Source organism: Mya arenaria, chromosome 15 (genome assembly GCF_026914265.1).
Source record: "Mya arenaria isolate MELC-2E11 chromosome 15, ASM2691426v1".
Taxonomy (NCBI): Eukaryota; Metazoa; Mollusca; class Bivalvia; order Myida; family Myidae; genus Mya; species Mya arenaria.
The window spans coordinates 28885788-28911036 of NC_069136.1; the positions used below are offsets into that span (position 1 = coordinate 28885788).

At 36.5% G+C, this 25249-nt stretch overlaps 1 protein-coding gene across 1 annotated transcript in view; it reads right to left on the bottom strand.

The window, feature by feature from the left end:
- LOC128220548 (probable Na(+)/H(+) antiporter nhx-9) overlaps positions 1-21919 on the bottom strand; it is a 37580-nt gene extending 15661 nt beyond the window's left edge. Inside the window, exons 1-11 of the mRNA XM_052928985.1 lie at positions 21578-21919; positions 14007-14674; positions 13710-13751; positions 13105-13173; positions 6505-6586; positions 6080-6107; positions 5695-5804; positions 4753-4828; positions 4508-4578; positions 1289-1400; positions 891-972 (exon numbers count right to left, since the gene is read on the bottom strand). Of these exons, the coding sequence (XP_052784945.1) occupies positions 891-972; positions 1289-1400; positions 4508-4578; positions 4753-4828; positions 5695-5804; positions 6080-6107; positions 6505-6586; positions 13105-13173; positions 13710-13751; positions 14007-14674 (1340 nt within the window). The 5' untranslated portion in view covers positions 21578-21919. The remainder of the gene's footprint in view (positions 1-890; positions 973-1288; positions 1401-4507; positions 4579-4752; positions 4829-5694; positions 5805-6079; positions 6108-6504; positions 6587-13104; positions 13174-13709; positions 13752-14006; positions 14675-21577) is intronic.
- Between the last annotated feature and the right edge of the window lie 3330 nt (positions 21920-25249).

Consider the following 25249-nt stretch of genomic DNA (forward strand, 5'->3'; position numbering starts at 1 on the left):
ACCACCATTAAGTAGTGGAGCTGGCGTTTAGAGGCCGTGAAACATGCACATCCAAACATTTACTTTTAAAATATTGAATTTAAAACTCACTCATGCATGTGCTTTCAATGAATAAAGTATTTAGCTACAAAACGCTATTATGGCAAAGCTATATAAATTCAAATACAAGTGTCCTTGACCTTTCTGGACACATCTCGTACTGATGAAACTGCCAATGAAGAGATATACCCTGGTATGGCATTATGGGATGGTACAAGCTCAACAAAGGTCAAGTTCGATGCTTGTTTTCCACCCAAACTGATTTGGTCAAAACATGTAACTGCCCATGTTTTATAAGATGCAAGAAGTAACGGCATTAATGATTGAGTTGTTTTTCCAGTTTCGAATAACTTAGGTACTTTTGTATCAGCACTAAATCAGCGTTTGCATAATTAACTCTCTAGACAGTATTGATTTCCTAGTAGTGTGTATCTTATACAGCTGCTTGGTTCCAAATATAAAGTTAATTGGACATACACAGTAAGTTTGATGATTAAACATATGAGATCAGTATCAATACATATTGTTCAAGTATGTGCATAAGATTGGCTTGAAAAAAACGATAACATACTGTGTTCGTATTCAGAGAAAATCCTTTTAAACCATGTTTATATACATTGGAGCAATTCACTACCAAAGTCAAAGTCGTCATTTTCAGAAATGTGTGCAAGCGATAATGGGAAACAAGAAAAATGAGGACCCAAAATAGCCTAAATTACGAAACATATAAAAATTAAACCTCCATATCTATATATTTGCTTGTGTAACAGTGAGTTATTTCAATAAAACAAGTATATTTTAGTATGACATAAATGAAATAAAACTCAAGAAAAGTTTCTTCTTAGCCTTACCTGACAATACCTGAGAACTCGAACAATTCTGACAGCAAGTACGCGAGGTAGGCAAACCCGAATACTATGAGAGGTTCAACCACTGGAAAATATAAAACCTATCTATTATGATGGCTTGATTCTATCATTTACTAGGAGGGCCCTCATGACACTCATAAACGCTGTATAAATAATAGTATGCACTCAATGATATTAATATTAAAACACATAATATATTTAAGACTTTATGTTATAATTTCCATTTTGAAAGTGACGTTGCAGTACAATTATAGTAGAACAAAATTCATCGAAAGTCAATCATTTCTTGTGACTTTGTACGAAACATTTTTCTTTCTGAAATCTTTGAAATCGCTTTTTTTATAAGAGATTCAAATATTATAAATAAAAGCAAAAGGAACCTTTGACGGAGTTTGTGAATTTGGTTATGAAGGAGGACAGAAGACCACACACGATGCCTAGGAGGAGCCCGAAGAAGACCACGATGAAAAACTTGGCCAGACCCAGAAATATCTGAAAACATGGCTCAACAATCAATGAAGGTATACAGACTCAGGTTCATAAGGTCTTAAATGTTCAAATTACTGGATTTTGGATACTTTTCACTTATCCTTGAGTTGATTAGAAAGCTATTTCTTATTGATACTTGATACTTTTTCATGGCATCTCTAAATGAATACTAGCACTTGACACAATCCAGATCTTATAAAACAACGAAACCATTGTTGTGTTGGTTTTGAGATTACTTATTTAATCGGATCCATAAAAAAGGGTTAAAGTTCATGCCTTACAAATAAAACGATTTTATTGCAGCATCGATATCGTCGAAACTCAGTAATATTAGAATAAAATCACGACTTAATAAGTAAATAAACATTCATAGGACTTGGACCAGCTGTCGTATGTGCGTGGCGGATTACACCTAATGAGAATGTAATCACTCTTTCAAAATAACCGTAACAAATTAACTTCAGAGTGGGTGATTGTCAATGTTAGGTACGCGGAACTTCATTCATAGTAATGCGATAATAAGATAATGGTACTTGGCCGACATAAATACTCATTTTTGGGAAAGTTTGATAGACGATGTATAAAATATACAGTAGAGACACCACTGCAATAAAGAAAGTTGCTTCACATACTATTCTGTTTCCTGATTACTTGGCAAATGTTCGATTTAAGTCTTATATGGGATTTTGTTGGTAAATCATTAGCTTTATAGTTGCCAACTTGTGATAAAAAATATTTAGAATTGCAACGATCGAATAAGAATAACGAATTGACTTAATCACAATCTGAGTGTATGAATGTAATTCGGTTGTGCTGATGGATGGAGCTTAACTTAAGTTGGGTTGCCTCCAAATGGCATTTGACCTAAGCCACTAAAGGCTTATTAGGAAGTAAATAAGCATCAGTAAGAGTCCTTGTTGAGGTATTTTGAGCAGAATGAAATATGCCCATGGGCGTCAGATGGCCCCCGGCAGAACTTACTGGTGGATTGCATGTTCACAATTGTTTTATTGAGTTCAAGACTTACATAGGGCCCCTTCTCGGTTTATTGTTATTCACATCTACGGGTTGCATAAAAAACTTCAGAGTTTTAAGGGTTTGAACCAATGGATAGTCAAAGGGGCCTTCCGAATCGGCGTAGTGAACAGTGCTTCAAATGCATACCAAAATGAGTGGGCGTTTACATTTTATACGTTATTGCACTGCCTTACTGTACAAAAATGTATATCGCAGATGTTTGAGTCATTGCTATACGTATCTGCTTGAGTGGAGTCACACTATGGTTGTGGTTTTTCTTTCGGTATGACAAGGAATATCCGAGGTGACTGTGTGGTGTCGAAATCGAATGATCTGTACAGTAATCAGTAAAATCAGTAGTTTTACGTAAATGAGTTGTATGATGTGTTTTTTATTCAAAAAACTGTTCATTTAATGAAACGGTGATACCCATATAAATTCATTTGATGTGGTTAACATTCGCATCTGCCAGGAATGGCATTTAATAATAAAACCTCTGTCACATTTTGGAACGAAGGTGTGCGAAATGTAATGGAGACAGCTGTTTCTCGTTTACGACTCGGTTATTAAATTCTAATGGAACATTCCTATCAGGCTTTAACATGAAGAAATGGACATTTGAAACACAAGTGTGAATTGCATGAGTATTTGAAATGAACGTGTTTCGTAATCGATGTCGTCAAAGCCGTCCTTGCTGTCTACATATTCGCCATTGTTCTCTAAAATGTAAAGGACTGAAAGTGCTGAGGGACTGTGTGACTGGCATAGAGAGTGTGATTGAAGAGGTGATTGAGGGAAGAGATTTACAAAAATGGAAATAACTTCATTACTGAACATCCCTTATGTGTTAGAACAGTTGATGTCCGTCATTTTGAAGAAGTGTTGTTAAGGTTGAAACTTACATACTATTATATTATATCGTTACGAACGATGCCATAGAGACGATTGGTCTGTGAATTCTGCAAACTATTACTGATAATTATGCACTAATAGTATGTGCTATGTAGATGGAGGAGTGCATATCCATGAATAGAATGGTGTATACGAGTGGATGATGTATAGATCAATATCAATGAAAACTAATGTCAATAGATGTTGCAACAGACTCTTCCATGTTGTATTATTAATTTATATTCATGCACCATTCACCGCTTCTACTTGCAACATTAATTAACTTAAAACTCATATATACACAATACACTGGTACAAACATGCAACAACCTGTTAATCAACCATCATGTGCATCTAAAATGGGTTTGCATTTTTTCAATGAAAGACCGCCAAAAAAAACCCGAAGTGATATGTAATGCACTTAATGAGTTCATACCAATCAAATCTAGACAGAAACGATTCATGGAACCAAAATACTTAACAATGATAATGCATTGATCAACTAACTGGTCCCCCGTTTAATCAAAGGCTAGCCAGTAAAAACAAAAGGAACAATTTCTGATAAACTGATTCAATTGTTGCAGGCCAACAGTGAATGTATACAAGCAGACATGTGAGGTAATTTAAATTCCATTACAAATATATACAGACACCACAAAGCTCCATACTATAGATTCGTCTCCTTCTGCACGACCACGTGTTTATCGTTTTTGACATTAAGTAAAATCAGAAGTTTGAGCATGTTATTGCATAGTTGTATCTATGCTTGAAACAAATGAGCAGTAGTACGACCTTTTGGTGCATTTTAAGCGGGATTTTTCCTCCGAAATTGATATTAAAAGTAACGCTAATGGAAGATTGGTATGTCGGTATACTCTTAAAAACTTAACATTCTCTTAACTATCTGTTGAGGGTAACATTAATTATTCCGTGATGCCAAGCAACCATTTGTTGTCCGTACCATCGTTTCTATCAGTACACACGCTTGGTGAAAACGATGTCCATGTGAATGCGAGTTCAATCAAAGCCACTAATATGCTTTGAACACCTGCTTGTGACTCGAAAAATAGTTATCTTGTTTTCCTTATTTTGCATTCATAACATTAAAACAAAATGATTGTTTCCAAGGAGTTCTTGTGCATCATACGATTGTATACCAAGCAAATAAAACATAAGCAGCGCATGTGTATCTATGTATGTACCTGGCCGACTGTAATGACCTCGAGTGCGTTGAAAATTTGCATCACATTGTAAAGCACCACCGTAACACCGTCTGGAAACGAAATAGAATTGCTATAATTGATAAATAATGGGACAATGCTTATGTTGTTTTGTTGTGTCCATAAACGTTTTAATGTGGATGAGCAATACCAAATATTCAGTGTATTTGTTTTTCTTTCAAACAGCAATTCAATTCATAGAAATGCTTCAGAAAATCATATCTTACCGTTTAACAACGATTCTCCAAAGACAAGGAAATACAACGTGTTGTTTACACCAACTTCCTGAAAGACCGCTAAAACCTACAACAAGAAATTAAAACGTGTTATTAACACCCACTTCCTGAATAACCGCTAACACCTACTTGTCATAGACAAGGAAATCACGTTAAATCTTTACTTTTTTTAAAACTATACTTGCTAAAACAAAAAAATCTCTTCGGAAAAGTTAAGTGATTTTTCTAACGATGTGAACAATCAATATTCGGCACAAGCCTTTGTCTGATATTAAATGTCAGATCCGTCTAGAGCAGCTGTAATTGCTGGACTAAGACTACGATGATGGTAAAATCATCTAAGCTAAACGATGTTTTATACTTAGAGAAACATTTCGGAAATGTTTACTCTTTTAATGACTGCGAACCACGGTTCCAAGACCGAACGGTTTTTTAAATTGTTTACAGTTGCACGAACATTTGCCTTTTTTTTGTTTAAATGTAATTCAAACGAATGCAGTTATCACCTAGCGAGGCCATACTATTGTCATTTTTTTGTGTCATATGTGCCATATTTACAATGAAGTCTGATAGCAATGATATTTCTAATGTTTAATGTGTGCATCACATTATAAGAGGTATGCAGTTGAATACTATCGTAATATTTAACATTATTTCAGGATTATATAAACAAACTATATAGTTCTTTATATGATGACGTCATGGAAACGAGCAGGTCTGTAAAGGATGGTAATATGTAGAATTTATATATATCTTTTACTGTTGTATTGCAAGTCTACTCTTATCGAAATGCTGTTTTGATATTACGTCAGTCTTAAGACATGGACAGCGCATTGTTATCATATCCATGTAGCTAATTACCCCATATTCACACAGATGCGTTATTTCTTTAAAGACAAACATGCTATAAGAAAACCCCCAACACCAGCTTACTGCTACTGGGTCAACTGCCACTATGAGAGAACTGAAGACAAGTATTTGGACCAAGGAGACACCGACATTTTCCATGGCTCCAGCAATATGCATGCCCCATAACGACAGTCCTGTAAATATGCAATATTATCAAACACCAAATAGGCTCTTATAACATACCAATCCATGAAGAAAGGTAATGAAGTTATGTTTCTTTATTTTATAGAAGAGCATTTAGGTGTCAGGCTTATAAGTTTCATAATTTGGTTATTTCTTTTTTGCAAGTATTTACTTCAACCAAAATCTTGATATGGCCAGACTCTCTTTTGTTTAATATTTAGATATGTTGTTTACAAAAAAAACACCTACACAAAATCGAAAGTATGTGTGTGTTGCTGTAACTCACCTATGAGGAAGAAGTTCAGAACAGTTCCCTATAATGAAAAACAAATATCAAACTATCATAAAAACATTGGCTTTCGGAAAAACAGAAATATATGTCCAGTTTTCAGTTTTATAAAGCCCGACTAACCTTTAAACTCATAAGGTTGAAAATCTGTTGAGACAATAAAAATACTCCGTATTTTAAGGGTGTAAAAACACGAAGTCGACACCCAAAATACCTTAACAAATCTACGATGGAGCTTGAATCGAACCGCTTCTTAATAAGTACTCAAAAAAGACTGTCGAAATGCACCATTTCTGTAATTCGAGGGCTAAGCGCAAGGCGGTCCTTATTTATTTATGTGCAGATATTTACGCCTTGCGCTGAGCCCCCGATTTGCACAATCACTGTGTGTGTTCTTTGTATTGATTGTCTTGTTTACTTACTAAAACAGCAAAGAGGAGGACCCCTCCTATATTCTCAGCAAATGTTCTGTCATGAAGACTGAAGGCAGATTCCAGGATTATGCTAAAATAGACACGGTACATAATTATACAGTATGACTATCATCTTCAAAGCAATGATCTTGGGAGTTACATGACTGCCTTAACGACACATCAGTGGTAACAGCAGGGACAAGCCCTAGCCTGTATGTAGACTAACCAAATTAGTGCTCAATAAAACAATATATTTGCTGCAATTCTCTTGCGTGAGGATATTCAAATATATATAGTTTTATAAACTCCATTTTATGTTATTTCAGTAGGGGAATATTGTTCATTTATAAAGTACTTCCTGAACAAAAACAATATTTCGAATACATTATAGTAAATTTGAACTTGTCTATAGTGTATTGTCACGCTGTTTCCACGGATTAACGTATTTTAATGGTACATTTAAGGTAGTTTACGCTTACTTTTATGAATCATTTAGTTGCCAACACGCCAACAAAATGATGATTTAAATAATTAATGAGATCCGTTTCTACTTGTTCCGGTTTACATGAAATGTTAAGAATAAAAAAGTGTGAAACGGTCTATAAATATCATTTGAATATTCATTCTACTTATGACGGGAATAAAAATATCGGATATATATATATATATATATAAAAATCTTTCAGGGCACTTCATTTCTGCAATGCATCAAGCGTGGGAAATCGCATTGCTTTGTAATTTTGTTGTTTTCGGGACATACTCAGCGCAGTTGAAACAGGTCGATCTATATTATTACGTATTATTAGAAAAGGGCACGTGAAAAAAAAGAATTTGAAAGTCATTATCAACCTTCCTTAACTTTTTCATTAAACTTGTGTAATAAATGACGACTTGTGAGAGTATATCCATGTCCAGATTTTGGATTTTTATTCCTTGGGTTTTATAATGCATATAATGGAGATGAAAAGAACGGTACAAAGTTAACACCCTGTGGATTTTGTGGAAGTGCATTTCTATTGTTGCATATCGGTTTTGAAGAGTTTTAGTTCTTAAAAAAATAAAATTTGCATGTTTTGCCTTGAAACGCTCCATTATCCGAGATAAAATATTTCGTCTGAATAAACGCATTCAATTTGCACAAATTAGGCCTAAAAAAAATTTATGTCTGTTTCCTGTAACATGCTGAAAAAAAGATGGGTCGGTAGGTAGGGATTTTTTTTTTTTTTTTTTTTTTTTTAAATGTCAGAATGATCCAATATTCAAGTTTATTTCAGGTGAATTATTTTAATGAGAATTCAGTGTGATATATAGATTCAATCTTTCTGCCACTTATAAGCTAAAACTGCTAGCTTGACAGCCATCAAAACATAAAATACATCATCATTGTAATAAATCAAGACTAAGTGATTTTTTCACATCTATATATAGGTGAAGCTTGACAAAGAAACAGCATTGTTTATCAGTTATTTTTAGCCATGGTACATGTATTTCAGTTGTAGAATGCATCCTGTTGAAGGGCAAGCCATGGGTTCGGCTCCCAGCGGTGGCAACATTATGTGCAATTTTGAGCATTGTCAGTATGTTCACCAGGGAAGCAGTTCATCTTTAGACTTTGCAAATATAACCCAGTGAAAGAGTGAATCAAAGAACATTTAGACAATTTATATTTGGCAAATGTTTTAAACAAAACTTTCAAAATGCATACATTTTCTAATAATAAAACATGACATTATTGCACAGACTATTTTAAGATAGACTGTGTAATAATATCAAGTTGTATTACAATTAAATGTACATGACAACTATTATAAAATAAAATGCTGTTACAACAAGAACAGGCAAGAATCTTCACAAAACATAATTTTATATAAATCAATACTTCGATTGATAAATGACTAGAATCAATGACTAAACCATTTAACTCTTAGAGGCTGTCAGAATTGTACAGATCTTTGGGACCAGTGTAGACCCCATGGTCTACGCTGTTCACTGCTTGGACACTTTAAGCTTACCTGCTGACTCGAAAGCGAACAGTGTAAAATAACAGATTGGACTGGAATATGTTTAAATAGCCTAGAATCAGTATCAAAAAAGCTTAGACTGACTAATAAAAGTAATACCATTTTCTTTTTTAAACAGTAAAACAGCAAAACTAGTACACGTACAGTACCTTAAATAGTTTCCACAACTTATTTTTTTAACAATTTTCAGTGTTTTAAAAAGATCTGCTGTATTAGATCCACTGTTCATTCTGTAAAAATCTCAAGCACGATAATCAATGTAACTTTCAATAGAATACCTTGTTGTTTTTTCCTTTTCTGGACTTGCCTGGACTACGGGGGTTAAAACATTCCCAGAGTCAAAACTTGGTAAAATATGTTCTGACTCTGACGAACATATTATTTAGTTAATGCATCTTCGTTATGTAATCCAGTGCATCCTTGTCAAATTCCAATATGCACCAGCGATTGTTTAGTTGCAACGACATCTTTCTTACTTTAACTTTCACTTTCAGGTTTATCTTTTTTCCGGAAGTAAACAAAAACATTTAACGTTCCTATTGCCAGTATTGCAACATCGTATTTTTCATAAATGGCAAAACCATAACAGTTTTGTTATAGAACCACGGACCTATAAACCAGGTCCGTGATAGAACTAAACTATGACACTGACAACGATCTACGTAGTTCTCCTTTCACTTTCATTAAAATTGACAGGAAGTTAGCGTGCACCTGTTTTCCGTGCTTTTTAGACCATGTGGTATGAAAAATGTTTATTTTTCTGTTAACTCATTAAAAACTTATAAGAATAATTTTTAATTAACTGGAGATATAATAAAAAAAAACTTAAAATAAATGAACAAAATATATCCTTAGCATTGTTGTTTTTCAAAACCATTGCACTTAGCGAAAAAGCGGAAGGTATCCGTTAATTTGCATAATGGGCGGAGTTAATATTACGTCATCGAGTTTGAGTGCTGCTAATTGACAAGGTTACCGATCAGATTCCAGATCGATAATCACTTGTCACTTCGGGTGTAAATTGCTCTTGCGGGTGAAACAAACATTCAGATCATGCATTGAGGCTCCTTTCAGATGATACCGACTCTCACACCGAAATATCCGGTGTCAAAACTGATGCATATTACAAATGGATGATGCGTAGATTTCGGGTCATTTACGATTCCTGTGCGTCAAAACCCGGGAGCTTGGGTCAATTGAAAGCCCTGCAGTTTAATGTCACAGCCATTAAGGTTTTTGCCATTGTTTCAACTTGCCAAACCGGAAACGTTTGTAACTATGCAACGATTCGGACACTAACAAAATATTTAAATTATCGTTGTCATCATAGGCCAGAGATCGCTAAAAATCTGACTTTTCGAATTTTGGGGCATAAAAAAATTGCGGTCGGCGGTAAAAAATTACGGTCGGTCGGGTTACAGGAAACAGACATATTTTTTTTAGGCCTTAGGCCTCGGTGGAAGGTGTGTGTATGAGTTTTGGAAGATCGTGCACTCGAAAAATCAGTGATCAGTGATAAGAGTGATATGTTAAATCCAGAAGGAGTATACTGAAGCAAATTGATTATTCAGCAAATATAATCTGATTGTATAACTTAAGACGTCATGTTCATCCGGGGGCGAAATGGAAAAAAAAAATTCAACACCTGATAACTGAAAAAGGAAAAACCTTTTTGAGCTAAGTTAGACAAGTTGACAGTTTATAACGCGATTATTGTACGAGTACATGTCATTTTTTATTTATCTTATATTTTCCCTTCAGTTTCTATTTCTCATTGCAAGATTGTTTAACACAAATTGAAAGTCGATCATTCTACAACTCAAAACCAGACAGGACAATGTACTAGTGTGACCGTCTTATGGTCAGTCACTTTAAATCCAATTTAAAAAATCCTACATTTTATCAAATTGATTAAAACTAATGTTTAAATACACGTTGAGTGAAGTATGAACATTTAAACACATTTTCATTTACCTTGATAAATACCATGTTAGAAATACGAACAACAAACATCTCTTGAATATTTTTTTCTGGAGACAGGTCAACGTGACGACTGACGACTGATGTGTTTTTATAAGGAATGAAAAGCAGCGAGTTACAGAGGCCGGTCAAACAGGGACAAAACGTGTAGAGTGAAAAGCAGCGACTTACGGAGGCAGTAAAACAGGGACACAACGTGTAGAGTGAAAAGCAGCGACTTAAGAAGGCAGTAGAACAGGGACAAAAACGTGTAGAGTGAAAAGCAGCGACTTACGGAGGCAGTCAAAACACGGACAAAAACGTGTACAGTGAAAAGCAGCGACTTACGGAGGCAGTAAAACAGGGACAAAACGTGTACAATGAAAAGCAGCGACTTACGAAGACAGTAGAACAGGGACAAAACGAGTACAGTGAAAAACAGCGACTTACGGAGGCAGTAAAACAGGGACAAAAACGTGTACAGTGAAAAGCAGCGACTTACGGAGGCAGTAAAACAGGGACAAAACGTGTACAGTGAAAAACAGCGACTAACGGAGGCAGTAAAACAGGGACAAAAACGTGTACAGTGAAAAGCAGCGACTTACGGAGGCAGTAAAACAGGGACAAAACGTGTACAGTGAAAAACAGCGACTAACGGAGGCAGTAAAACAGGGACAAAAACGTGTGGCAGTAAAACAGGGACAAAAACGTGTACAGTGAAAAGCAGCGACTAACGGAGGCAGTAAAAACAGGGACAAAAACTTGTAAAGTGAGGGCAGCGACTTGCGGTGGCAGTAGAAACAGGGACAAAAACGTGTACAGTGAAAAGCAGCGACTTACGGAGGCAGTAAAACAGGGACAAAAACGTGTGGCAGTAAAACAGGGACAAAACGTGTAGAGTGAAAAGCAGCGACTTACGAAGGCAGTAGAACAGGGACAAAAACGTGTAGAGTGAAAAGCAGCGACTTACGGAGGCAGTAGAAACAGGGACAAAAACGTGTACAGTGAAAAACAGCGACTTACGGAGGCAGTAAAACAGGGACAAAAACGTACGGAGGCAGTAAAACAGTCACAAAACGTGTAGAGTGAAAAGCAGCGACTTACGGAGGCAGTAAACAAAGGGACGAGAACGTGTAGAGTGAAAAGCAGCGACTTACGGAGGCAGTAAAAACAGGGACAAAAACGTATAGAGTGAAAAGCAGCGACTTACGGAGGCAGTAAGAACAGGGACAAAACGTGTAGAGTGAAAAGCAAGACTTTTACGGAGGCAGTCAAAACAGGGACAAAAACGTGTAGAGTGAAAAGCAGCGAATTACGGAGGCAGTCAAAACAGGGACAAAACGTGTAGAGTGAAAAGCAAGACTTACGGAGGCAGTCAAAACAGGGACAAAACGTGTAGAGTGAAAAGCAAGACTTACGGAGGCAGTAGAAACAGGGACAAAAAACGTGTAGAGTGAAAAGCAAGACTTACGGAGGCAGTCAAAACAGGGACAAAAACGTGTAGAGTGAAAAGCAGCGACTTACGGAGGCAGTAGAAACAGGGACAAAAAACGTGTAGAGTGAAAAGCAAGACTTACGGAGGCAGTAGAAACAGGGACAAAACGTGTAGAGTGAAAAGCAAGACTTACGGAGGCAGTCAAAACAGGGACAAAACGTGTAGAGTGAAAAGCAAGACTTACGGAGGCAGTCAAAACACGGACAAAACGTGTAGAGTGAAAAGCAGCGACTTACGGAGGCAGTCAAAACAGGGACAAAACGTGTAGAGTGAAAAGCAAGACTTACGGAGGCAGTAGAAACAGGGACAAAAAACGTGTAGAGTGAAAAGCAAGACTTACGGAGGCAGTCAAAACAGGGACAAAACGTGTAGAGTGAAAAGCAAGACTTACGGAGGCAGTCAAAACAGGGACAAAACGTGTAGAGTGAAAAGCAAGACTTACGGAGGCAGTAGAAACAGGGACAAAACGTGTAGAGTGAAAAGGGACAAAACGTGTAGAGTGAAAAGCAAGACTTACGGAGGCAGTCAAAACAGGGACAAAACGTGTAGAGTGAAAAGCAAGACTTACGGAGGCAGTAGAAACAGGGACAAAACGTGTAGAGTGAAAAGCAAGACTTACGGAGGCAGTCAAAACAGGGACAAAACGTGTAGAGTGAAAAGCAAGACTTACGGAGGCAGTCAAAACAGGGACAAAACGTGTAGAGTGAAAAGCAAGACTTACGGAGGCAGTCAAAACAGGGACAAAACGTGTAGAGTGAAAAGCAAGACTTACGGAGGCAGTAAAAACAGGGACAAAACGTGTAGAGTGAAAAGCAAGACTTACGGAGGCAGTAGAAACAGGGACAAAACGTGTAGAGTGAAAAGCAAGACTTACGGAGGCAGTCAAAACAGGGACAAAAACGTGTAGAGTGAAAAGCAGCGACTTACGGAGGCAGTCAAAACAGGGACAAAACGTGTAGAGTGAAAAGCAAGACTTACGGAGGCAGTCAAAACAGGGACAAAACGTGTAGAGTGAAAAGCAAGACTTACGGAGGCAGTAGAAACAGGGACAAAAACGTGTAGAGTGAAAAGCAAGACTTACTGAGGCAGTCAAAACAGGGACAAAAACGTGTAGAGTGAAAAGCAGCGACTTACGGAGGCAGTAGAAACAGGAAGAACTCGTGTGGGGTGAAAAGCGTGAATTTCTTCGACAGACCTGAATACCTGCAATGGATCGACAGTTAATTAGTCAACAAAATAAATAATTATTTACAATATCATGCCCCTAATATTAACATATTATATCAGTTACTTCAAAACAAAAGTATCAACATGAATCGCCTGCGTTGTCAATAATGACTTATCTATCATAAAATGACATAAACATTATATATGAGTGGATTTTACTATTTACTTCTTTGAAATTCTAGTGAACTTAATAATATTGCTCTAAAATTCTTAATATATATTGTTAAATGGAAGTAAGTCTGTCTGCTGCTTGAAATGCTTACATGCGTCATGGTCAGGTCCTTAAGGTCGAATTTGGACATATAAACTGTCTTATACAATGCAGGTCCAAAAGAAAACAGATACATTAGTTCTACTAAAATATCATAATACGGCAGCCTCTCATTTATCGAAGTATGCTTTTAGCACAGACACTTATTTTTTTAAGGGCAATTCTTAGCCAATGTCAGACTCTATTGACTATACAATCATTTGAAGGGATCATTTACTACTAGTCCCTATTGGCATCTTACCGTAAAACACCACCGACTATACAGCCAAGAACAATCAGCAAACTGAAATAAAAGAGGTTAATTACTGAAAACAGTATGTACATTGCATCATTGACATCAGCAAAAGCATTCTAGCAGAAAAAACAAGATTTAGGGGAAACGTGCACGGTGATTTACCCAAATATTAAAATTCCGTTGACTTGGAATAACATCTGTTTACGCCGTATGACGTATATTTGAACTCGATGCGATGACAAGTTTATAGCTTTTATGGCAGCTGCATGAACTTATATATATTATTAAACAAATATACGTTACCACGACTCTGGAACTTTTGATGACAAAAACTGTGAGTGATGGAATGCGATCTTGCTAAATCCCGCCAAAATCATAACCAGGGTGAATATAAGCGGATATTTAACGTGCATGAAATGCACTGGAAACAATTGGATACCGTCCGCGTGGTGGTGTAAAGCCTGGTACTCCTCACTGTTTTTGTCAGTATCATCCTCATCATGTAAGCTATTACCGGATGTAGATACTACATTTACATGATCAGCGTTGCTTGTCCAGGATGATAAGTCATTATTTGTCGCATTGTCCGCCGTATTACGCTCAGTTTTTTCCCTAAGTTCGTTGTATTGGAAGGCATATCCATCATTTGCTTGGCCTGTATGTTCAGACGACTGTTTGTGATGGTCATGGGATTTTGAATGTCCGGTGGTAGTTCCATTTTTCCGCGTATGATGTTTTTTAGTAGTTTGCATTTGTTGACTGGAAGATGAAGATTTGTTGTCATCATGGCCGTGAAGAAATATGGATTGGTTGGTGTTGGGAATATGTTGTCGGGTTCCGGGCGAGTGATTTGTTACGTCCTTCTGGTTGTCTGATGGCAGTGGCGGGGTTGATATCTGGTGGGCGATTGGTATACATGAAGTAACGATGGCCACCAACAGCAGTGTGCTACATGTTTGTGGTATTTGCATCTGAAATAAAAGAAACGAAATCATTGTGTGCCTTTTTCACTTAAGACGTGAAATCTTGTTATGTTCAAAACATGTGTTCTGATTGCCACGTTGAAGACGTGTGTAGATAATTATAACAGATCAATTATTTTTCAGGCATGTGTTTATTATACGCTATTGTCCGCTTATCTTCTCGAAGGTTGCTGAGAACTCCGTTCCTGGGGACATTTCGATCTTGAAACTTAACTAAATAAACCACACATATCATTCTGTTATTCTAGTTAACATAACTGGGTGTTTATTTATATAATGACTGTCTTTAAGCTGTGACAATTTACGCATATGTTCGCAAAGCAAGCTATAAATAGACGAAAACGAAATAAAGCGCAATTAAAAAACGCCCTTTTCCGGATTATTCAAAAATAGAAATACAAACGGAAGCACTTTCAGTGATAAAGGCCTAATAGCAGATCGACGCGTAGATGGTGGACAGGTAAAGAAAAAGTGGAAAGTGACCTCAATTTCTACACTTAGCTATTTGGTATTACTGACAATATGTTTGGAGAACTTGTGAGCATGAAGAGTATACAACATTTCATCCACAGCCTTGAGGAGTGACGCTCAATCTGTGATCAACCTCATGGTAGAAACTAGGAACTGAATCTTAATTCATTTTTAGTGTTTGCCCTACATTTTCAGCCAATCAGGGGCGCCAGATTTTAAAAATGTAAAGTTTCTTCTTGGTTAAGAATCGTAAATTATTTCTGAAGACGACTCTTCGTTATTTAGAATAAACCGCGTAGAAGGCGGACACAGATTAAGAAGAACGGATTTCTTCCGGTAGTTTATTCCATGTTCTACAATAAGTGTGATGTCCATGTAATGCTGTTACGGTGGCACATAGGTGACATCCGCTACACTTAATTTATACTGTGGCCTTAATTTAGTAACTTGTGGCCTTAACTTAGTAAATCGTGGTCACAACTTAGTAAATTGTAGCAACAACTTAGTAAATTGTGGCCACAAATAAGTTTCTTGAGGCCATATTTAGTCCTTCCTGGCCTATGCTCTACTGGCATGGCTCTTGTGGTCATTTTCAATCCCGAGCATGTACGTTTGAGTAATAGGCAACACATATAGAGTTCAATTTTTGTGTTTGGGTTAGTTAGCTGAAAACGCTGCACGTTCAACATCTGAGGACAGGAAGTGTTGTAAGCAGATTAGTTGCATGAACTATTTTAATATATGTGCAAAGTAAAGGTAATATGAGGGCAAAAAATATATGCTTTCAAAACTGTGCTCATGGTCAAAATTTCATTTCTTTAGCTTTAAAAATAAAAAGCCGGTCAAAGGTCAATGTCAAGGACATCCGATGACAACATTGATGCTTGTTTGCAAAACTGTTCACATGGTCAAAATTTCATTACTGTAGCTTTAAAAAATAAAAAGTAAGTCAAAAGGGGTGGGGCATGCTTTTGCCTAAGGGGGATTATTTCAAATGTTTTCAAATGCATCATATGATGCTCCACAACAAATATCAAAGGTATGGGCCTTGTGGTTTGAAACAAGAAGATTTTGAAAATATTTCTTAAATAAGTCGCTAGGAAAATTGTGACACCCAGGGCAGTGCCAGATTTGACCCAAGGGTCATAATTTGAACAACCATGGCAGTGGACCACTAAATAAAGCCTTGTTCAAAATAGCAAGGATTTGCATAGTGGTTTCAGACAAAAAGGTTTTTAACATTTCCCAATTTAAGGGGGGGGGGGGGGTCCTTCCCTTACAAAGAAAAGAGAACTCTTCCCAGGGCCTCCGCCAACGTCGCCGAGGTCGTTTGTGTTGCCGCACTGGTACCTTGCGAGACGATCTCCGTGGGGGGGGGGGCGGTAATGACCCCAGGGGCATAATTTGAACAAACCTTCATAAGCAATTGTGACTTTACATAAAAACTTGGCTAAAATAGACTTCGCTAATGTAGACTTGGCTGAAAATATACTTGGCTAAAAATACCTTTTTTATACTTTCAAGACCCATAATCCAGGCATGCATGAGCGGATCTGGCTGGTTTTAAAAGGAACCAAGCTTTAATGGATATTTAAATACTGTACAAGTTTCATCGAGATACAATCAAAACTGAAGACTGTATCATGTTCACAAGCAATTGTTTACAGACGCACGGACGCACAGACGCACATGCTACGTACATATTATCATCGCATAAGCTCTTCTGGTCCTTTGAAGGTATACATTTCTCACCAAAAGCCATTTGCCGGTTGCTTACGAATGCCGTTAGGGTCATTGCCTATGAATGTGTTGATCTGAAACCCGATACTCGATAGTACGATGATGAAAACGCGAAATTACGAAACTACGATGGTGAAAACGCGACAGTACGATGATGAAAACGCGACAGTGCGATAACAAAAACGCGTCAGCACGACAGTACGATGATGATAATGCGATATACCATCGTACTTTCGCGTTTTCACCATCATAATATCGTGATTTCGCGTTTTCATCATCGTTATATAGTACAGTCGCGTTTTAATCTTCGTACTGTCGTGTTTTCATCATCGTACTATCGCGATTTCATCATCGTACTGTCGTGTTTTTATCATCGTACTATCGCGTTTTCACCATCGTGCTATCGCGTTTTCATCATCGTACTGTCGTGTTTTCATCATTTTACTTTCGCGTTTCATCATCGTACTGTCGTGTTTTCATCATCGTACTATCGCGTTTCCACAATCGTACTGTCGCGTTTTTTTCATCGTACTGTCGTGTTTTCATCATCGTACTATCGCGTTTTCATCATCGTACTGTCGCGTTTTCATCATCGTACTATCGAGTTTTCATCATCGTACTATCGCGTTTTCATCATCGTACTGTCGTGTTTTCATCATCGTACTATCGCGTTTTCATCATCGTTCTATCGCGTTTTCATCATCGTACTATCGCGTATTCATCATCGTACTGTCGCGTTTTCATCATCGTATTATCGCGTTTTCATCATCGTACTGTCGTGTTTTCATCATCGTACTATTGCGTTTTCATCATCGTCCTATCGGGTTTTCATCATCGTACTATCGCGTTTTCATCATCGTACTGTCGCGTTTTCATCATCGTACTGTCGCGTTTTCATCATCGTACTATAGCGTCTTCATCATCGTACTATTGCGTTTTCATCATCGTACTGTCGCGTTCTCATCATCGTACTATTGCGTTTCCACCATCGTACTATCGCGTTCTCATCATCGTACTGTCGTGTTTTCATCATCGTACTATTGCGTTTTCATCATCGTACTATTGCGTTTTCATCATCGTACTGTCGCGTTTTCATCATCGTACTGTCGCGTTTTCATCATCGTACTGTCGTGTTTTCATCATCGTACTATTGCGTTTTCATCATCGTACTATTGCGTTTTCATCATCGTACTGTCGCGTTCTCATCATCGTACTGTCGCGTTCTCATCATCGTACTGTCGTGTTTTCATTATCGTACTATTGCGTTTTCATCATCGTACTGTCGCGTTCTCATCATCGTACTGTCGTGTTTTCATCATCGTACTGTCGTGTTTTCATCATCGCACTATTGCGTTTTCATCATCGTACTATCGCGTTTTCATCATCGTGCTATCGTGTTTTCATCATCGTACTATTGCGTTTTCATCATCGTACTGTTGTGTTTTCATCATCGTACTATTGCGCTTTCATCATCGTACTATCGTGTTTTCATCATCGTGCTATCGTGTTTTCATCATCGTACTATTGCGTTTTCATCATCGTACTATGGCATTTTCATCATCGTACTGTCGCGTTCTCATCATCGTACTGTCGTGTTTTCATCATCGTACTGTCGTGTTTTCATCATCGTACTGTCGTGTTTTCATCATCGTACTATCGTGTTTTCTATCGCGTTTTCATTATCGTACTATCGCGTTTTCATCATCGTACTATCGCGTTTTCACCATCGTACTGTCGCGTTATCATCATCGTACTGTCGTGTTTTCATCATCGTACTATTGCGTTTTCATCATCGTACTGTCGTGTTTTCATCATCGTACTATCGCGTTTTCATCATCGTACTATTGCGTTTTCATCATCGTACTATTGCGTTTCCACCATCGTATTATCGCGTTTTCATCATCGTACTGTCGTTTTTTCATCATCGTACTATTGCGTTTTCATCATCGTACTGTCGTGTTCTCATCATCGTACTATTACGTTTTCATCAACGTACTGTCGCGTTTTCATCATCGTACTGTCGCGTTCTCATCATCGTACTGTCGTGTTTTCATTATCGTACTGTCGCGTTCTCATCATCGTACTGTCGCGTTCTCATCATCGTACTATTGTGTTTTCATCATCGTACTGTCGCGTTTTCATCATCGTACTATTGTGTTTTCATCATCGTACTGTCGCGTTTTCATCATCGTACTGTCGTTTTTCATCATCGTACTATTGCGTTTTCATCATCGTACTATTGCGTTTTCATCATCGTACTATTGCGTTTTCATCATCGTACTGTCGTGTTTTCATCATCGTACTATTGCGTTTTCATCATCGTACTGTTGCGTTCTCATCATCGTACTGTCGTGTTTTCATTATCGTACTGTCGCGTTTTCATCATCGTACTATCGAGTATCGCGTTTCAGATCAACACATTCATAGGCGATGGCCCTAACGGCATTCCGTAGTTGCTTCATTGCGATGATTGGTGGAGCAGTATGCCACATGCTCGGAACCACGATAATTAAGTTTTACTCCCATTAACCTTATTTGATAATATTTTTCCCCAAAATTATGATCAAGTTCACAGGATTTGAAGCAAGAGGATAATGAGGATCTATGATCTACTGGCATGGCTCGACATTGATCTCCATCACATAACGATCATCTTCACATAACGATCTCCTTCTAATATCAATCGCTTTCACATAGTGATCTTCTTCACATAACGATATTCTTCAAATAACGATCTTCATCACATAGCGATCATCTTCACAAATCGATCTCCTTCCTATATCAATCGCCTTCATATAAATAAATGATCTTCTTCACATAACGATCTCCTTCGCATAACGATATCCTTCGCATAACGATCTCCTTCTCATAACGATCTCCTTCATATAGCGATCTCCTTTAAATAACGATCTCCTTCGCATAACGATCTCTTCCACATAACGATCTCCTTTGCATAACAATCTCCTTCACATAGCGAACTCCTTCTCAAAACGATATCCTTTACATACCGATTTCATCCACATAGCGATCTCCTTCGCATAATGATCTTCTTCACATAACGATCTCCTTCACATAACGATCTCCTTCGCATAACAATCTCCTTCGCATAACGATCTCCTTCGCTTAACAATCTCCTTCGCATAACGATCTCCTTCACATAGCGACCTCCTTCACACATAGCGATCTCCTTCACATAGCGATCTCCTTCACATATCGATCTCCTTCGCATAACGATCTCCGTTACATAACGATCTCCGTTCGCATATCGATAGCGTAATCATGTATGTGCACGTAAGTTAAATTCAACATCTACATGTACGCCCCTGTCTACAGATAATTCAACGAGTGTTATACCAAATTTTAGGTATTGCTATTTCTATGTACAATTTTGTATACAAATAACTGCTTAAGACATAATAAAATCTTCTTTTGTAAATGTCGAACCATGCTCTTATATACCAATTGAGTAATAATGAAAAACATTTACGCTTTAAAAGGAGCCACTTAAACATTGATGTTTGAAAAATTGATATATATAAACTGTAAGGTGTGTGTATTGGAAAGGCATTTGCGATAGGATACTGTACGAGTTAGCCTACATATGTATTGATCGCCTACTTTCTCATGCACCGTACCTTTCAAATGAGTTTGTTTCTGTATCAGAATAAAAAAAAAGAAATCGTTTGTAAAACTATGATCTTACTCTGTCCCGCACGCACATACAGATACACACACCCGCGCGCGACCGCACATACACCACCCAATTAAAAAATATTGCCCAAAAGTGCACAAAAAAACCTCAAAGAGAAAGGAAATGGCCACCAATATAATGATCGATTGAGATCATTTTCACCCGGCTCTTTGTTCAATATTAACCCGTTACACTCTAGCAGGCATGACACAGATACTTCAATAATATTGTAGAAGAAAGCAAGACAAAGGGAAGTTCACCTAACGCTAATTAAAGCAATCTGATAAGGTATTTATCGGTGAGTATATTACAGCAATGGTGAGGTTATTCGTGTCTGGGCATATTACCACACTCATTTGATTTTTCGTGTTACATATTTTGTTCCCAATACTTCAAACCTTTAATCTGAAATACCTCAGTGTTCTTTTTTAAAAGCTAACGATTCTTACTCTAGATAATGGATCTCATGCAGCTTTCGCTTCTAGGGCTAGGCTTTCTACATGGAACTGGGAATATGTACAAGAGTTGCTAATATTGTTGCTTTTCTGTTGTCCATTGAACATACTATTAAACTTAAGTCTAGGACTAGCACACATTGTTTTAACGCTTTAACTTCATAAATCCCAAGCAACGTGCCAGTTTATATCTCCTTCAAACCAATGCCATTAAGCGAATACACAAGATCATACGTATCAATTTCAGAGCGTATTTATTAGATTCTGCTGCTACCACGTTCAATATACAATAATCTTTATTTCAAGTCAGTTATATGATAACAAGGAACCATTTTGATCGGCAAATTGTCTCTTTTATTTCGCCTTTCAGTTAAAACATTATCAAAACGAGTACAATCAATAGTTAACGTCTAAATTGAGCATGATATGTACTGAACTGACTGATTGTTGAATCACAGTTATCTGAGCACACGTGTTAAATAAATAAAATGTTTTCAATCTTAAAAAACTACTAATTTTTCAAAAATATCTTACCTTATTGATGTTTCCAGAAATGTTTCAGCGGTACGTATACAGACACATACATATTAATAACATTCTGTCTGTGTGCAACACTATCTTGTTCATGAGTACGGCCAGAGTAAACCGCATTCTTTGCTCAGGGCTTAATCCAATAAAAACGATCAAAATTCAGCGTTTGTATGAGAAAAAGTGATGAATTACTTAATTTTCATCGAAATACCACCGATCGACCACGTGAAAGCGCGTGTTATTCCAAAGCCAAAGTCAGTTCAGACTAGCTGTATGGCAGTCTTGAGAGTATTCCGACAGATCAATGACGTCAGACTGATTCTTCTGTGTTTTTCTGATATTGGATTTTCCTGTGTCGGTGCCCTTACGCATTAAAACTACAGTCTGATTCAGAATTTGTATGGCATGTAAAGAATTGAGCTGATACAATTCATTAAAAGCGGCTTTCATAAAAGGGATAGTCTCGATTAACGTATTATGAATGTACAGTAGCTATAAACGCACAAAGAATCATTTGAAGCCCATACACGAGCTATTGTAAATATTAACCTCTATCTCGTTTTATTTGGAAGAAAAACAGTGATACCAGGGAACCACTAATAAATAAAATCAAAGCACTGAAAGTGCTGAAGAAGGGTGGCCTTGTTTTGTTGTATGCAGTTTAATGAACTTTTATCCAATAGTTTGAGATTATTTTCCAAAAATGAAGTAATATGAAAGGGCAAAATTTAACTGATGTAGTGATGGTTCTTGTAAACTATATTTTTTCTTTGTTCTTATTCTAAACCGATGTATGCAGTATATTTTAATCCCTCCCAGTAATTTTAAGTTATGCTAAGGATCCAAAACTAATCTGCGAATTACTCGTAGTTAGGGGTCTAACATACAGCACCATCGTTAAGTATGCTAATGACAAGTAAAATTGCACATACTGATAATTATGACCACACTGATACGGTAACTCAAAAATCAAGTATGCTTGTCAAGGGTCATTTCATTCGTAGGGGTTGAAAAGGTTGAGGCAATATAATATGTGCTGATATATGTCAATGCCAATAAAAGGCAAGGTTTGTGTGATGATTGAATACAGAGACAACATTGAACTTAAGAGGTAATTTTAAATGTTTAGTATTGAAGGAATAGACATGTAGCTGACGAATATCAGCAGCGAATTGTTGCCGTGAGTAATCTTTAATGGCGTAACCAAGGTAGAGACATGTTATAATGATGTATGAAAATATCATTTCGTAGTGAAAAATTGACCATGCAATGAACTTTACACAAATCTGTACCAGAAATGGAATGGTAGCATTATTTATACAATCAGCTGCTGAACAAAACATTGTTGTACAGACATTTTAAAGGAACATGGAGGAAATCATTGATGCATATGATTTAAATATCATTCATTTAAATGCAGAACAATAAACATGGAATCGCATTGGGTTTGACGTCATGAATAACACATCATTTATGACTGAAATTGGAAGATGCAAAAGTAAGCATAAAGGCTTTTTATTTTGTGATAATTTAAAACGAAGCACTTAAAATGACAGATTGTTTATTTGAGACTGATTTAATTTGAATTGTTAAGCAATATTAGAATTACATTCAATGCTGTTAAAATTATGACAAAGCACAAGATAAGGTATTAATCTAAGGTAACAAATGATGAATTTGAAAATGTGTATGCTAATAAATGTTTGATGACTGTGGTAATGTGATTAATATGAAATGAACTACAGGCAAATACTGGTATGACGCATTATAAGTGTAAGAAGCCTTACTAGTGTAAGTATAAGATATTCAATTTGACTAGATTAATAGAGCATCAAAATGATGAAGGCTTCTGTAAAACCTGAGGCACTTAAAAAGCAGAGATTAAAGACGCTTTGAACAAAATAACAAATATAAGAATAACACAACAATTATCATGTAAGGCAATACATGAACAATTGACATGCCAAAATATAAGAATGGATAATATATACATCAAAATTTGCAAAGTGAAAAATGCAAATTAAAGGGCATTTCTAGAAAACAATATTAAAATAATACATGTATTTTATTGATGGAGACTTGAAATACAGACAGAAGCAGCATTTAAAAGTTACCTAAGAACACATAGAAACATACATTTTTGATTAGATCATTAGAGCACTAAAGGAAGACAGTTTTTTCAAGCATGTCTACATAAATAGCCAGTTCAGCTATTCCGTGTATGTATACATGTAGAAATGCAGGGAACTATTTACATACAATATTTTTTTTACAAGAAAACACAATCTGAGAATAACCTTCATATTGGCACAAGCTAAAGGAACAAATACGTGCAAGTCATGTCATAACTATAAAGTCATAATAGAAATGTTGCCTAATTGGTATGATCTCAAAGTGACTGTGTAATGTGTACTGAAAATCCTTTGCATTTAGAATACAGTGTGTTTGAAACATATATATACTTTTGTGGCAATATAATCTTGAACATTGATAATTATATTTTAGTGGAAGAGGTGATTACATTATTACATCATCACATTGCATGCTGCATCTGAAGCACTGTCAAATACTGTTGTCGTATAAGTTGAAACACATATCTATGTAAATTGAACACCATATGTATGGAAAAGACATTAAAATGAGTGAACATGAACAGCAACATTATAGATTATTTTCACTAATTGGTGTAATAGTATATTAAAGACATTACATAAAATACATTAAAAACTGTACACTTTGAATACTGACTACAAACATGATATTAAGAGTCGAACGCATACAAAGATATGCTATTGTTATATACATATGACCATACGCTTTAAGTTAAAAGAGAACTTACGGTATTTAAACATCTGATGGTTAAATCTGTAGTGAAAATGACATGACATTACTCAGGAATGAATGGATGAAATACTACAAACTTTCAATGTGGTCTGAAATGATGGAGCGATTTCATTAAAATAAGCAATTTAGTGATTTAGTCATGAAAGTAGATGGAATGATGTATAAGATGAAGATGTGTTATAAAATTTCAAATATGACATGCCCAATGAGTAATTTTTCATATATTTTAATAATAGCAATGGTAGCAACCCATCAAGCAATTTTGTATTAAAAAGGGGAATAAATCGGTTAAAAAATTAACACAAAGTCACTTTCAATGACGAGGTACATAAAGTTAAGTGGTTAATCAATAAAGGGAACTGATTTGGAGATTGTAAATTCAAAATATGAAATCAGTACACTGTAGTTTTGTTTTTAAAAAATATGAAAAGATGTGATATTTTTTAGATAACACAAGTTAAATTCAGTTTTTGTTATAAATGAAATGAAAGTTAATGGTAATTAAACTACATTTGAAATGTCAACTCAAAAGTGTCTGTGATTTAGAATGGGATGTTTAACAAAGAGAGCAAGCCTTAACAATCGACCCTCTTCTGTATGTTTTCATTTGCACAGGCACATGTGCGATGAAGTAGGCTTGACTGTCCTCTTCACCAATGCAATGTTTTAGTATATCTTTGCCAACACACAGAATATCTCCTTCTGAGGTGAGGAGATCGACAGATTTTCCATTCACATCTACCCATTCAATTGTTGCAGTATATTTCTGCAGCGGAGCCTCGGGTGCCTAGAAATAAATCATGAAAAACATGAACTATTCTTTTAATGTTT